The sequence below is a fragment of the Anolis sagrei genome, chromosome 6 (genome assembly GCF_037176765.1).
Source record: "Anolis sagrei isolate rAnoSag1 chromosome 6, rAnoSag1.mat, whole genome shotgun sequence".
In the NCBI taxonomy this organism is placed as follows: domain Eukaryota; kingdom Metazoa; phylum Chordata; class Lepidosauria; order Squamata; family Dactyloidae; genus Anolis; species Anolis sagrei.
In genome coordinates, this window is record NC_090026.1 from 11,973,724 (window position 1) to 11,990,460 (window position 16,737).

Sequence of the window (16,737 nt, forward strand, 5' to 3'; positions counted from 1 at the left end):
ATCAACATCAGCCAAAAGATGAATTCACAGGACTGGGACAAAATAGACAAACCTCACCTACTGAAAAATGGAGAAAGACATGGCTCTCCACACCAACAGACAAAAACAAAAATTCCACATCGGGATGCCTGCCATGGATGCAGGCAAAATGTCAGGAGATAATGCTTCTAGAACATGGCCATACAGCCCGAAAAACCTACAACAACCCAGTGATTCCGGCAATGAAAGCCTTCGACAATAAAACATTTGAATACTGTGTCTCTTCAGATTTGCCTTTGTGCTTTTGACTTAGTTAAATATAACCCAGTTTTCCCACTTTTGGAGAACTTCGTAGTTTTCACAGTATCTTCCTGAAAGGCTTCATGTAATTATATGATAAAGAACCAAAGAATGTCTTCAAAAGGCAGCCATGTCTGAGCTATCATGTGTTCTTGTGGCATCATGCTAAACAATAACATACTAGGAAAAAAATGTGTTATAGTTCTTCCCAGCCTTATGCACTGCACCATACTGACTATTTTGATCAGTAAAAATAAATAAGATATGTACACGAAAGCTAGAGAGTCAGTTTGGTGTAGTGGTTTGGGTGTTGGACTAGAAGCCAGGGCTGAAATTCCCACTTGACTATGAAAAAACCCATTGAATCACTTTGGGAAAGTTATGTACTCTAGGACCTCTAAAAAAATCTTGCCAAGACAACCTAGTGAAAGGTTTGCTTTAGGCTTGCCATAAATCGGAAATGACCAATGACAGATACGGAAGCTGTGTATGCAAGAATAAACCAGGGAGGCTTGAGGATAAACTAGGAAAATTGTATAGAGCCAATGAAATGGTAGAATTCGTTGAGATAATCCTCAGAAGGAAATTGTGTGTACATTCTGTGTTCATTGTATTGTTGAAGGCTTTCATGGCTGGAATCACTGGGTTATTGTAGGTTTTTCAGGCTGTATGGCCATGCTCTAGAGGCATTATCTCCTGACGTTTTGCCTGCATCCATGGAAGGCATCATCTGAGGTATCTGAGAGAATGCTTCTAGAACATGGCCATATAGCTCGAAAAAACCTACAACAACCCACTGTGTTCATTTTTTCTGTAAAGCCTTAACATAATAATCACCTCACTGTCCTAAAATTAGAAACAGAAGTAATACATTTACTGGATAAGCAATTGCTTGTAGTATCTATCTTGAATTATGCTAAAACAGCCTTATTATATTATAACATACCATATCACATCATATAGAAAAATAGAACATTATCTTACTACGGTTCGCCATCATAATTTGGAACAGGGTGTGTTGTGAACTCTGTTCCAGAAGCAAAGGAGAAGAGCTGAGAAGTCATCCCACCGATGACAAGATCCCCTGGCTGATAATATTGGTATCGAACCCGGAGAAGATTTTGTGCGGTACACATAACAGGATTAGTCTTACAGTCTGTTGGAGGCAGCAATAGTAATAGCAGAAGTCGCAGGAGTATGAAGTATCCTGTCATACAGAAATAAATGTTTTCCTTTCTTGAATCAGAATCTGTGGTTAATTCTTTGATCATTGTCCTTCACCATCCATCTAGTTAGACTATTTTAGACTTCATAGCTCTGCATACTTCTTCTTGTCTCTTTAAAGATAAATCAAAACAGCCTCTTCACAGACCTAAATCCTTGTCAACCTTATGTCTTTCGCCAACTGCTTAAGGCACTGTTTTATATGTATTTTAAAAAAGGCACCATGTGCTATGATTCCAAAGAATCCAAGTAACTGTGTAGTGAGATAATAATAGGTGAGATAATGATTCCCTAAAGTATGGGTTATGATAAGAGATCAGATGCAGAAGAAGTGTTTTTCTGGGTTTCATTCATTTGTGTATTTCTTTTTATTTAACTTTGCTTTTAAAAAAAACAGCAAACTTTTTAATACTCAGTAACTAAGCTTCTCAACTGTAGTGCAAGGAAGTTGTGGACCTAAAATACAAAATGATTAACAGCAGCACTATTATAGGATCATTACAATATAGAACCAGGAACTAGTGGTGAAGGCAATAGAAAACTTTATGAAACTGATGAGAGACCAAGTTGACTTAAAGCAGTGTTTCTCAACCTTCCTAATGCCATGACCCCTTAATACAGTTCCTCATGTTGTGGTGACCCCCAACCATAACATTATTTTCTTTGCTATGTGATAACTATAATTTTGCTACTGTTATGAATCGTAATGTAAATATCTGATATGCAGGATGTATTTTCATTCACTGGACCAAATATGGCACAAATATCCGATACGCCCAAATTTGAATAGAGATTGATTTTGTCATTTGGGAGTTGTTGTTGTTGGGATTTATAATTCGCCTACAATCAAAGAGCATTCTGAACTCCACTAATGATGGAATTGAATCAGACTTGGAACACAGAACTCCCATGACCAAGAAAAAATACTGGAAGGGTTCGGTGGGCATTGACCTTGAGTTTTGGAGTTGTAGTTCACCTACATGGACTCAAACAATGATGGATCTGGACCAAACTTGGCATGACCACTCAATATGCCTAAATGTGAACACTGGTGGAGTTTGGGGAAATAGCTTTGATCATTTGATAGTTATAGTTGTAGGAATTTCTAGTTCCCCTACAATCAAAGAGCATTCTGAACCCTAGAAATGAGGGAATTGAGCCAAACTTCCCACACAGAACCCTCATGACCAACAGAAAATACTGTGTTTTTTGATGGTCTTTGATGACCCTCCTGACCCCCAGGTTGAGAAACATTGCCTTAAAGACTGCATTTTCCTAAATGCTCTATTCCTGCTCCCAATCATTTGATCGTCTTATAACTGGGTTGCAGAAGATTGCAGTAGATCTTCATATCTATTCATTCCTCACCTATTGAGAGACAGGAGGAAGGCTCTTACATCTGATGAGGACCAAAAATCTTTAGTGGGAGCAACTGAAGTGTATGGTGTGTCACCTTTCAACTTATGATAACCCCCATGAATTTCATAGGATTTTCTTATTATTATTATTAACTTTATTTGTACCCCGCGAGCATCTCCCGAAGGACTCGATGCGGCTTACACAGGCCGAAGCCACAAAACACAATACAATAGAGAACATAACAAGTAATAACAAAGCAAATCAAAAATCAAAAAACAAATCAAAATCAAAACTTAGCGAGACAGCAATAACAATACATCAAGACATTTTAAAACTGGTTCGGCCGGCGAGAGGGGTACAAGGTTAAAAGTGCTGAAATGGCAGGAGGGGCGTAGGAATTAAAGTACGGTGTGCAGCAATGTTAATTGTGCTAAAGTGCTACTAGGACTTGGGATAGGGATTCCTAATCTGGGAAGGCACAACGGAACAGCCAAGTTTTCAAATTCCTTCTGAAAACTGCTAGTGAGGGGGCCTGTCGGAGATCTTTTGGAAGGGCGTTCCAGAGTCGGGGGGCCGCCACGGAGAAGGCCCTGTCCCGTGTCCCCACCAAGCGTGCTTGCGACGTAGGTGGGATCACGAGCAGGGCCTCCCCAGATGATCGAAGCGAGCGTGTGGGTTCGTAGATGGAGATGCGGTCATGCAGGTAGGGTGGTCCCAAACCGTTTAGGGCTTTGTAGGTGAGCACCTGCACCTTGAATTGGGCTCGAAAGATGAATGGCAGCCAGTGGAGCTCCTTAAACAGAGGGGTAGACCTCTCTTGATAATGAGCTCCAGTTAGCATCCTGGCTGCTGCACGCTGAACCAGTTGCAGTTTCCGAGCCGTCTTCAAGGGTAGCCCCACGTAGAGCGCATTGCAGTAATCCATTCTAGAGGTGACCAAGGCGTGGACCACCCCGGCCAGGTCAGCCTTCACGAGGTATGGTCGCAGTTGGCGCACGAGTCTCAATTGCGCAAAAGCCCTCCCGGATACCGCCAACACCTGAGCCTCAAGTGTAAGCGAAGAATCCAAGAGGACACCCAAACTGCGGACCTGAGGCTTCAGGGGGAGTGTAACCCCGTCCAACACAGGTGACCACCCTATACCCCAATCCGGCTTACGATCGACCAAGAGGACCTCTGTCTTATCGGGATTGATCTTCAGCTTGTTCCTCCTCATCCAGATCGACACAGCGGCCAGGCACTCGTCTAGCACCTGAGAAGCCTCCTTGGAGTTAGGTGGAAAGGAGTAGTAGAGTTGTGTGTCATCCGCGTAGAGATGGCACCCAACTCCAAAACTCCGGATGACCTCTCCCAGCGGTTTCATGTAGATGTTAAAAAGCATCTCTTATGTAAGGAATACTCAAGAGAATGAGTTCTGATGTGATTTTTTTTATTTACATTGCAATAGAGGCAACATAGGATGGGGTGCAGAGGGTGGGGGTGATGGTGGTGGGATAAACAATCTTCTTTGTCACCATCCAAGGAGAAAAGCTTTAGCTCTTCTGAAATATATCTCAAATGACTGGCTTTTAATAATAATAATAATAATAATAATAATAATAATAATAATAATAATAATCTATTTGTATACTGTCCTATCTCCCCAAGGGGACTCAGGGTGGATTCCAACATAACAATGGCAAACATTCAATGCCTACATAAAACACATGTTACCAACATAAAATCCCAGGAAACCCCCACATATAAACGCAGCATTAAAACCTAATATCAAATTAAAAACCTAATATCAGTCAATTAAACCTGACATCAATAAGTTAAGCTGTACATACTCAGACAAAATTCTATAATAACATAATTCTAAACAAAACATCCACATTAGTGTACAACAGCCAGCAAGGGTTCACAAAACGGTGTGGATTGGTTATATAGTCAAATGGGCTGGTGTGGACCAGGAAGCCCAAATACAAATAGTTCTCAACCAGAGGCCCGGCAATGATCTCTCAACCATCTAATCTGCCTCCTTGAAGGAGAAGAGGGAGGGGGCAGCTTTATTTCTTTAGGGAGGGAGTTCCAGAGGTGGGGGGCAACCACGGAGAAGGCCCTCTCTCTCATTCCCACCAGCCATGCTTGGCATGGGGATGGGACCAGGAGCAGGGCCTCCTCCGATGACCACAGTGGGCTGGTTTGTAAGAGGAGATGCAATCGGTCAAATAGCGTGGACCCCAACCTTTTAGGGCTTTAAATGTAATGACCAGCACTTTGTACTTAGCACGGAAGCAGACTGGCAGCCAGTGTAGCTGCCGCAAAATGGGAGTGGATCTCTCCCTCTACGGAGCTCCTGTTAGCAATCTGGCTGCTGATCTGTGAACCAGATGAAGCTTCCAAACTATCTTCAAAAGCAGCCAGCTCCACATAGAGATGATACAGGTGTCCCTGACCATCTGTTATGATCATGATGAGTGTACAAGTTGTCAATTCCCTAGTGATGCATGGACTTGTCATGGCCCATACCAAAGCGAGACTACAAATGACCATAAAACATGATCTTAAGCATAAGAGAAATTAGCATGATATATTTCAGATAGTGGAATATACTATACATTAGCATCATTCTAAACCTAATATTGGTCTTTCATATTCTGATTCTTCAATACAAACTAAGACTGGGACCCATCCTTTGGATGAAATTATGAAGATTACATATATATCATATATGTATTCCTCATAATGTGTGTGTATGTCTTTGTGTATATATGTATATATATGTGTCTTTGTGTATATATGTGGTTTTGCGCATGCGTTGTAATGTATTTTTTATTTTTTGGCTTTTAAAGTCTCTTCTGCTGTGTTTTTCAGTGTTTTTATGAGCGATGGTCACTCGTTGGCCTGATACATGTATTGTGTCCAATTTGTTGTCAATTCATCCAGTGATTTTTGAGTTATGCTAATCCCACAAATGAACTATATATATATATATATATATATATATATATATATATATATATATATATCTTCTGTACCAGAATATCATCGATCATCAGGACATTTTATTAACCTTAGGAACCAAATTCCAAATAAAAAACAAAAGATGATAAATTATTTATTTATTTATTTATTTACTTATATACTGCTGTTCTCAGCCCGAAGGCGACTCACAGCGGTTCACAACCAACAAAAACAGCAGAAATTCAATGTCAGATATAAAACTGTTAAAAAACATGGTAAATGTACAAACAGAAACGTTCTTTAATGCCTTCTTTTCATTACTTGCTCTCTTGTATTCAAATCAGGCCTCAGAAGAATGATATAGCATTTGGGGACAAATATAAAACCTAGTAACCCGGCACTGGAAGCTAAGATTGAGAATATCTCCACTGCCACCATGTATTTTCCTTTGGTGCTCAAGTATGTTGGAACAAAAGAAATCCATACACTGCAGAAGACCAACATGCTGAAGGTGATGAACTTGGCTTCATTGAAACTGTTGGGTAACTTCCTGGCAAAGAAAGCAGCAGTGAAACTGCAAATAGACAGGGAACCCATAAAACCCAGGAGGCAATAAAACATGGTGATTGACCCTTCATTACATTCCAGAATGACTTCTTCAGCCATTGAGTTCACATCAAGATCAGGAAATGGGGGGAAAGTAGACAGCCACACTGTACAAATTGTGGCTTGAATGAGCAAGCTGGAAAGAACAATGGAGGTGGCCATTCTTTTCCCCAACCATTTCCTCAACTTGGATTCAGGTTTGGTGGCTTGGAAAGCAAGAATCACAGTGATAGTTTTTGCCAACACAGAAGAAACAGCCACAGAGAAGATGATGCCAAAAGCTGTCTGACGAAAGAGACAGGTCACCTTCTGTGGTTGTCCAACGAACAGCAGAGCACAAAGGAAGGAGAGCAGGAGGGAGAGGAGGAGGGTGTAGGTGAGGGTCCGATTATTGGCTTTGACAATGGGAGTGTCCCGATATTTGATGAAGATCCCAAGCACTCCAGCTGTCACACAAAATAGGAGAACAGCAGAGATGGCCAAGCTTGTCCCCAGAGCTTCTTCAAAAGTGAGAAAAGTTAGAGATTTGGGGACGCAGAAATCCCTGCACTTGTTTGGGTAATGATCTTTTGGACACTGAAAGCAGGTATCCACATCTGGAGAAAAGTAAAAATTGACATATATATGGTGACCTCACTTAAATCAATTGATATAGTCAAAACATCATTTTGAAAGACTGTAGTAAAGCCTTTGGAGTCAACATTTCCACAACCTATGTCAGTTGGAAGCAATATTGACTAGAAAGAGACTAGGAGAAATCCAAGGCAGTAATCAATCTCACCCACTGCTTCAGGCCAGGATGAGGTACTCCTCGGTCAAATTATGCCTTTTCTACTTCTACTCAGACTACCCATAAATCCCTATGAACCCCAACTCTAAGTTCTTTCTGGGCTGGGCTGGAGTGAGACAACAGCTCCACATTGAGCTACTGCCACAAGTGTTTTAATGTGCTGTTCTAGGAGAAGAGGTTAGGTATTGTCCATTCCTCCACATTATTCCCTCTGAAAACTAAAATAACCCACAGTGACACAGATATAGGCAACTCAAAAATTTACATTTGACTGTAAAAATATGGGATTTGAAAGAGACCAATCAGAATTTGAAAAGGAACTGTGTACTAATGAAGAACATCTTATTGGAAAAATATATAAAGTATTACTGAAAAAGGAAATGGAAAAAGATTTTTTAAATAAAATGATGAACAGGTGGTACTTGATCTCAGCAAAATTAGCTACAATGTATTAGGGGAAAAACAACAAGTGCTGGAAATGTTATTCTTTTTCCTGTCAGGAGTGACTTGAGATACTGTAAGTCGCTTCTGGTATGAGAGAATTGGCCATCTGCAAGGACATTGCTCAGGGAATGCCTGGATATTTTGATGTTTTACCATCTTAGTGGGAGGCTGCTCTCATGTCCCCACCTGGGGAGCTGGAGCTGACAGAGGGAGCTCATCCGTGCTCTTCCCGGATTCGAACCTCTGATCTGTCGGTCTTCAGTCCTGCCGGCACAAGGGTTTAACCCACTGTGCTACAGGGGGCTCAATTGGAAATGTAAATAACAGGAAGGAACTTTTGTCCACATGTTATGGATCTCTAAAAAAGCAAGTGAATTCTGGGGCAAAGCTTAAAAACCCTGACCCTAGCAAAATTAGCTAAAATGTACAAGGGAAGAAACAAAAAGTGCTGGAAATATAAAGAACATTCTTCCACATGTGATGGTCTTGTATAAAAGGAGTAAGGTACAATTTTTTTTCAATTAAAGATACAATTCATGTCCAATTTATTTTTAGTGGGAATGACAAATAAACAAACAAAATCATTAAACTACAAGATATTGCCCTACATGATAATAGCAGCAAGAATATTATATGCTCAGTTTTGGAAGAAGCAAGACCTCCGGACAATAGAGTAGATGATTAAAGCCTTTAAAATAAATGGCAAATTAGCAGTGATGAACAGAAAAAGACACTAAAATTTATCAAGGATTGGGAACCATTTCTAAACTTTGTTTAAAAGAAAGAAGGAACTAAAAGTTTTTATAGAAGGCTTCATAATTTTATCTTTAGAATCTCTGCAGGGAACAAATATCAAGCCAGAAGGAAGAATAGACAAACAATGTAATAGGAAGGAATGAATGCCTACAGCTCAAGGGATGGGAAGTCACTAAATTGGGAGGGTGGGAGGAGGGAGAGTATAACCAAATATGAATATAAATATTAGGAAGTATTGTATTGTTTCATGCAGATATGTATATGAATTTGTTTCATTGCTTTTATGAATATGTAAATTGAAAATAAAAAACCCACATTGATCCCATAAACTAAAATAACAACTTTTTACTTTATACACATAGAGTGTGAAGGAAAGTTATAGAAAACACATTCCATGTGAAATATGAAGATATGGAGGGAGGGAGGGAGGGAGGACCACTCTTACCCTTCTGGGTAGAAATCTTCCCTTCTGGACATGGAATACAATCATAGCAGCAAAATGGCTCCCCTTCCTTCTTTCTTTTACTGTAACCTGGATAACAATGGTCATTACACAGAGAAAGAGGTTGTGCCTACCAACAAATAAAGGGAAATATTTCATGGTGATGACCCTCAACTCTGTCCCCCACTCCCAATATAATTCCATGGAATCTGTCTGAGTCTAAACTTTTGTCTAGCATCTGCAATACAGGGATGAGGGCAAAGAAAGTGAAGATCAGTCTGGCAAGATAAATCGTTAGTTGAAAGCCAGATAAACATTCAGGATACACTCAGTGGTAGTTGAGGTTACACTGGAGGTTCACAGATACACAACTTGTGTGGCTTCGGCCTTGAATATTGCAGTGCAAGACAGATGGCTACTAGTCTCAAAATTACCCAAGCTTCTGCAGTTTCCAGGTGTGTTTTGGTATACTTAAAGGCTATGGGACCAACTCCACCCATTACTGAAGAAACCTGACCCACCCACAGTTGCACATGCCTTGATGACCTCTCATTTGGTTGATTATATCACACTCCATGAAGGGTTGACTTTAAAGAGTGTTCCGAAATTTCAGCTGGGACAAAGAGTAACTCCTGTAAATCTGTGAGCTTCAGAATTCAAAATGTTGGTTGTGATGTAGAAAAGTCTACACAGCATTAATCTAGATTATTGGACTAACCATATCTACCTGTCTGAGACTGCCTGGATCCTGATATATGCAAAAAAGTCTACTACTTTTGGTCCCACCACCTTCACAAATACCCTTTGTGGAAACAGGAGAGAGGACCTTTTCAGTGGAGGAGAAAGAATGAAAGAAGGATTTGCAGCTCATGAAGAATTCTCTCTGGTTTGAATGTTGCCTGATAGTTTTCCTATCAAGATGACGTGCTTATGATATGGGTCTCTTACACCAAGATACAGTACATACTTCTTGGGGAGGGTGGAAATAACATAATGGAATTTATTTACATCCTACCTGATTGAACAAGTTGGGCCATACAATGGCATCCTTGTGAACAGTGAACTCACTAATTGGTAGAGACTGCGGTTCTATCCTTCCCACTTTCACTCTATTAAACGTCTCGTTGGGGAACGTGACCCAATTGATGATATCAAACCCAGCTTCTAATTCCCCATTTGTATTAAAGGAAATCTTTTCTCCAACTGTGTTGTTAAAGATAACACTTTTTAGGAAGTGATGAAGCTAAATAGAGAGGAGAAAAGGCAGTTACAAATGATGCTCACGATCCAAATAAACAAACAAAATAGTAATTGTCACAGCTGACATCGAAACTTAACAGATCTTATGTATCCTTATAGAAGGTACAGGTTTTTTTTGGTTATACTAATATGCTATTCTATATAAAGCTAGTACACAGAGCAGTGTGCCCACATTTTCCACGAACATGATCTTGGATGCTCAACAGGGTCAGCCCTGGATAGTGCTTGGTTGTTAAAAGACCAATGAATATCTGGCACTATTTCAGAGGAAGGAAATGGTAGAACCATCAGAGTCTATCTTGCCTACAAAGGCCTTATGAAACTCATGGTTTTTCCATTAGTTAACAGGCAATGTGATATGCACATACACTGAAATAAGAAACATGGGTCATAGGGAATATGAAGCAATATTTACAGTGTGTTCTCCATTACTCAGAAAAGGTATCGTGTCTTTTTTTGCTGTGTGTTGTGTCTACTACCTATGGCAACCTTAAGGCAAGCCTGAGAAGTTTTTTTCAGAGGCAGTTTGTTATCAATACAGAATGCAAAGACAGACAGATGCATTGTCCACTTGCTCTAGTAACTTGGTAAAAATAGATAAAATGAAATAAAAATGAAAAGGACGTTATCATATCATATCACATACTTTTACTGATATTATGTATGCATAGACTAAATTTACACAAAGTATAATACCAAAGTACACAATAATAACTTAGAAAGGAATGCTCTGATTACTAAAAGTCAACATTGGTTTCTCAAAAACAAGTCATGCCAGACTAATCTTATCTCTATTTTTTGATAGTTAGAAGCTTGGTAGATGCAGGGAATGCTGTGGATGTAGCATATCTTGATTTCAGTAAAGTCTTCAACCAATTTTCCCCCTGACCTTCTTGCAAGCAAGCTAGTGAAATGTGGGCTAGGCAATGCTACTATTAGGTTGATCTTAATTAAAGGGTGCTCACCAGTGGTTGCTCTTCATCCTAGAAAGAAGTGACTAGTGGAGTGCCACATGGTTCAGTCCCGGGCACAGTACTAGTGTTCAACATCGTTATTAATGACTTGGATGAAGGTTTAGAGGACATGCTTTTGAAATCTGCAGATGACAGCTAAGACTCCAGAAGATAGGATCAAAATTCAAAATGACCTTAATAGTTTAGAGAACTGAACCAAAATTAAAATAATGAATTTCAACAAGGACAAATGTAAGATACTACACTTAGGCAGAAAAAACGAACTGCAAAGATATAGAATGGGTTGATGCTTGACAGTCCATGCGCGAGAGATCTCAGAGTCCTTGTGGACAAGTTGAACATGAACCTATAGTGTGATGCAGCAGTTAAAAAGCAAATGGGATTTTGGGCTGCACCAAAAGGGGTCTAGTGTCTAGATTGAGGGAAGTCATGGTGCCTTTGTATTCTGCTTTGGTTAGACCTCACCTGAAATATTGTGTCCAGTTCTGGGCACCACAGTTCAAAGGAGATATTAACAAGCTAGAAAGTGTTCAGAGGAGGCCAACTATGATCAAAGGTCTGAAGACCATGAATCCCTATGAGGAGTGTTTTAAAGAACTGGGTATGTTAAGCTTGCAGAAGAGAAGGTTAAGAGGAGACATGATAGCCATGTATAAATATGTGAAAGGGTGACATAAAGAAGAGGAAGCAGACTTGTTTTCTGCTGCCCTTGAATCTAGGACTAGGAGCAATGGGTTCAAATTACAGGAAAGGAGATTCCACCTGAACATTAGGAAGAACTTCCTGACTGTATGAGCTGTTCAACAATGGAACTCTTTGCCTTGGAATATGGGGGAAGCTCCTTCCTTGAAAATGTTTCAACAAAGGCTGGATGGCAATCCGCCAGGGATAGTTTGACTGCGCTTTTTCTGCATGGCAGGGGGTTGGACATGATGGCCCATGTGGTTTCTTCCAACTCTATTGTTCTATGATACGAAGTTACAAAATGAATTAAATATATTGCCATTTTTATATGCACAGAAGCAGCTATGAAGTCACTGTAAAAGGAGGGTGAGTCAGTCCTAGTGCCTAGACGCCAGATTTCAACCTTTGCCAGAAAATTTGGGGGTTGCACATGCAAATAAACTGGATACTTCTGTTATATTGTGCTCCAACCATTACCTGCCATGACTGCATTTTTTGAAGATCTCTGATCCCAGTTGTTCCATGTCTGAACTTTGATGAATCCATATCATGCAGAGCATGTGTGACAGCATAGACAGCGTTGTAGATGCTGTAGCTAAGGCTGCTCATGCTCATTTCAAAAACAGACATAGGAAGAGTCTCCAGCTTGTCCTCCTCCGTGCAGATATTTTCAAGGGACTCGTCTAAATTGGGCCCAGGAAATGAACACACGAATGCTTGTTGCCAGAAGTCCCCAATAAAGCCATCTTCTCCATCTGTGCCTGGTTTTCGGTTCTGCAGAAATTCATGGAATCCTGAAACCTTTTTTGGGAGAAGTGAAACAGATAAGGCCCCATTGATGAAGTTCGGGTTCCAGTCTCTTTGAATTGGGAGTGATGAAAAATCTATTTCAGCTGTCAAAATCCAGACTTTATTTATTTTTGGTGAATCACAGAAAAATGGAATTTCAAACCATATTCTCAAAGCTAGAATTGTATGAACTTCTCCATTTAGTATCACTACATTGGCAGTACTTTTCCCAATGAGGTATGATGTTTCAATCAACTTGTTCACCATTGTTTCAATTTCACTGAAAAAGTCAATGTGGGATGCAGCTCTTATGAAGTCAAAGCAGATACCTTTTTTCACGAACATGGGAATTACTTTATGTACAAATCTTTGTCCTATTTCATTATCCAGATAAATTACTCCAATCCACGTCCACTGGAAATGCAACATTAAGTTAAGAATCCCAGTGTATTGATGGTTCTCATTTGGGAACATGTGGTGAAAGAAAACAGCTTCCTTTTTGTTATCCATTAGTGGAGCAGAGCCATACGTGATCTTCAGGGTGAGAGATAAGGAGACAATTATTAAATTAGGAAATTACATCTACTTGTTAAACAGTACTGTTGGATCAGTACTGTTTAAATCACAACATAGTATTGAAATAGCAAACTCCCCCCAAAAGAAATCAAAAGCAATGAGTTATAGCAAAGGAATAATTCTAGAAAAATATTTTAACATTTCTTTAAAAAAATTCAGTGTTTGCACCTCTAAGATTTAAAAGGAATGGCATTGGATTGATTTGATTGATTGATTGATTTGAACTTGGTAAGCCTCGGTACTTTGAAATAGAGATTGAACATCAATTTCCCTATATCAATTAAAATGTTAGTCTTAACATTTTGCATTACCGGAATCTCCTGGACCATCTTCAATGTCAACTCAATATGAAATCCATCACTGTAAACCAACTTGGAGGCAAATTCTATCCCTTTTTAGGATATACCACATACATGGCACTTCTGAACATTGACAGACTTTCCACTTTAACAAACTGCTTTCTGATGATTGTTATTTCCACAAGTTTATCTATTATTCATTTATTTTTCTACACTTGATCTTAGCCAAAAGGCTGAGAAGTGAGACAGATATTTACATCCAATATTATCCAATTGAAGGTCCCTCAACTGAAATGATATTCTGACATCCCTCTTGCAAGGGCAGGAAAGATCCAGCATAATCAGAGTAAGCCTTTTTATTCTGAAAGCTATTAAGGAAAGAGCCGATTTCCTGAAAGAAGAACCAGGAAAATAAGATTCTGAGTATAAATAGAAGGTCAGCTGCTGTCCTCACCCTTTTGCCTTGTTTTTTTTTTACTCATGTTCTATTTTGAAATGGTCATATGACTGATCAAATAAATAAATAATAATAATAATTATTATTATTATTCATTTATTTACAGTATTTATATTCCGCCCTCTCACCCCGCGGGGGACTCAGGGCGGATTACAATGTACATATACATGGCAAACATTCAATGCCATAGACATACAACATATATAGACAGACACTCAGAGGCTATTTAACATTCCAGCTTCTGGCCACCAGGGGAACTGCCGCTTCACCGTCTATTTGTGACACTGATGAAGTACTTTCCTCATTTTTTTGCATAGTTCCAGGAGATTTTTATGGCCTCGTAAATCAGTTAAATTAGCCTTCCCATGTAAGTTGTACCTAAATTCCTACTTGACAGATGCAACTGTCTTTCGGGCTGCAAAGGTTGACAACAAACGACACAATTTTTGGTTGGGACCTCACTCCGACCCGGGCTGGCTTCGAATTCATGACATTTCGGTCAGTAGTGATCTTAATGCAGCTGACTCCCAGCCAGCTGTGCCACATTGGCTAACCTAATGTATAGTAGAGGAGAAGATAGATATTGGGGGAATTGACTTAAAATTCCGTGGAAATTGAGCTGTGAGGTCCAATAAATATAAATGTCACCCCAAAACATGATGCTGTAGCTTGACCATCCCTAATCTACATGGAACAAGTCAAAGAGGTAATCTAAGATCTAAGTGGTATCAATGATGCTATGCCAGGAAGCTAGATGGTGATGTGTTGAAAAATATGGTGGAACGATGTGTTATGAGTTTGTTATTGCTGCCCAAACATATCGGCTACTGGAAGGACACATCAATATCTTTTAGGCCTCCCAACACCATGTTTTTTCCATTACAGATGACCAAAGCACAGAGAAACAACACAAGTAACAAAAATAGAAAAAATATATAGCCTTACCTGAAACTTCCTATTGAGAGACAGGTGCCTTCCATGTCTGTGGGACATTTATTTTGATATAAATTGTTATATTTTCATACTCAAACTGCATCAAATCAGCTGCCTCATTGATATGTAATGCACTAGCTACTACTGCATGGTCTAGCATTAATAATTTCAGAATCAAGTTGTTTTGTTCACATCAGAAAACCCATTGCTAGCAGTTATTTTGTCCAAGCATTGAAAGAATGGCAGAATGAAAAATAAGTGAAGGTCTGAACTCACATTGAGGCAATATTTTTTCTAGATTGCTTAGAGGAAAATTAACAATAAATAAATTCAGGGTCTGTAGATATTGAATACTCATTGAAATCCTGTTGTTTCAAGCTCTTAGTTTTGTGGGTAAGCTTACCTGTGTAAATTTATAGGCTAACAGGATATCTGCCATGAAAAGACAGACATTAGAAGTAGGTCCCCCAATGACTGCTGCTGGGTTGTCTTGGTTGTCGCATTTGTAGTTAGGGACAAATTTGCCCCAGGTAGAAAGGAGTTCCAGTGAAGCGAGATATGTCAAATCGGCAAGAAAATTACTGTTGTAAATGAAGAATCCCAATGTGATGTTGGGTAAGATAAGGGAATTTTCATTGATCTCCTTAATGGCGAAAATCAAGGCCAGGATGTGTTGGTAGTTGTGAGTAAACACTCTGAAATAACAGTAACAATGGATTTATATTTCAGATTAGTACACATTTTCTATCTGCTTTGCACTAAAATATATTGAAGAATGTCTGACTACAGATACAGAAACATGGGCTTGAGCCTTCTACAAATATACAGTCCAATACTGATGAAGAAGGTGTGTTCTAATTATTCTTATTATAAAGATCACTCTATCCTGCTTAATCTCTCTAAAAAGAGACCCAAACGCAATAAAAACAATGCAATATTACAAACATGGGGTGATATTTATTACTAATTTTCTTTTTCAATGGAAACAACAAAGTCACATATAACCATGAAATACTTTACCAGGTCATTGCTAATTTTATAAATCATGCTCACGTGGCATTTTTGTGCAGACAACCACATTTTCTGTGCAGGAAACTACATTTTGAGTGTCTGTACAGAAAATGCTGCACATAATTGTTGTTGTACAAAATAATGACTGTATTTGCAAATTTTACACACTTTTTTTTACATTTTTGTATATTTTCTAATATTTTTTTCTATCCTCAATTTGAACCACTTCCAACATTATAACAACTGAATTTTTAACAGATCTCAACCTCTCTTATATCTAAAGTACTGCATGAAATAATATGAGGGGAAAAACCAAATTCATACATTGTATCTCCTTGAGATTTCCCAACAGGATCTTGTCTAAAGGATATCTCTTCTGAAGACATAAAAATCTGAGACAGAATGGCACCAATGTGCAGGTCTCCAGACATGCGATACTTGTGATGAATACGAAGAGATCGACCCATGTCACATGAACCAGCTGTGCATGCCACTTGAAACAGACTGAACACCAGCAGAATGAAAACGAGTTGGATGGATAGCTTGATTTTGCATAGAAAGATTCCACTTTGACAACTATACATTGCTTCCCAAATTGTGATCCAGGTCTCCTCTGGTATTACAGCCTATTCGAAATTCCTTTGGTTTGTTGGTTTGAAATCAGTTGGGTATACTATGAAATATACACAGTCAAAGCAATGGAACCATCTTTTCTTCCATCTACAACTCCAATGACATTAGCAATATAAAAGTATAATTTAAGGCAATGCACTCCTATGCAGCTTCAGTTATAGATCAATCCCACTGAACTTACGGAGATGTAGTCCTGAGTATAAAAGAGCACAGGCTGAACATTTGCTTCACTAGTATTCCCTGGAGTCTCCAGGAACGTAGAAGAAGAAAGTGCA

General features: G+C 39.2%; 1 protein-coding gene across 1 annotated transcript; it reads right to left on the minus strand.

Moving 5' to 3' along the window:
* Positions 1-6,108: 6,108 nt before the first annotated feature.
* LOC132779230 (vomeronasal type-2 receptor 26-like) lies at positions 6,109-16,296 on the minus strand. The gene is made up of 6 exons (XM_067469458.1): positions 16,154-16,296; positions 15,222-15,399; positions 12,242-13,087; positions 9,862-10,089; positions 8,850-8,976; positions 6,109-7,010 (listed from the first exon to the last, which is right to left on the minus strand). The coding sequence occupies exons 1-6, from the start codon at positions 16,294-16,296 to the stop codon at positions 6,109-6,111; spliced, it is 2,424 nt and encodes an 807-aa protein (XP_067325559.1).
* Positions 16,297-16,737: the final 441 nt, after the last annotated feature.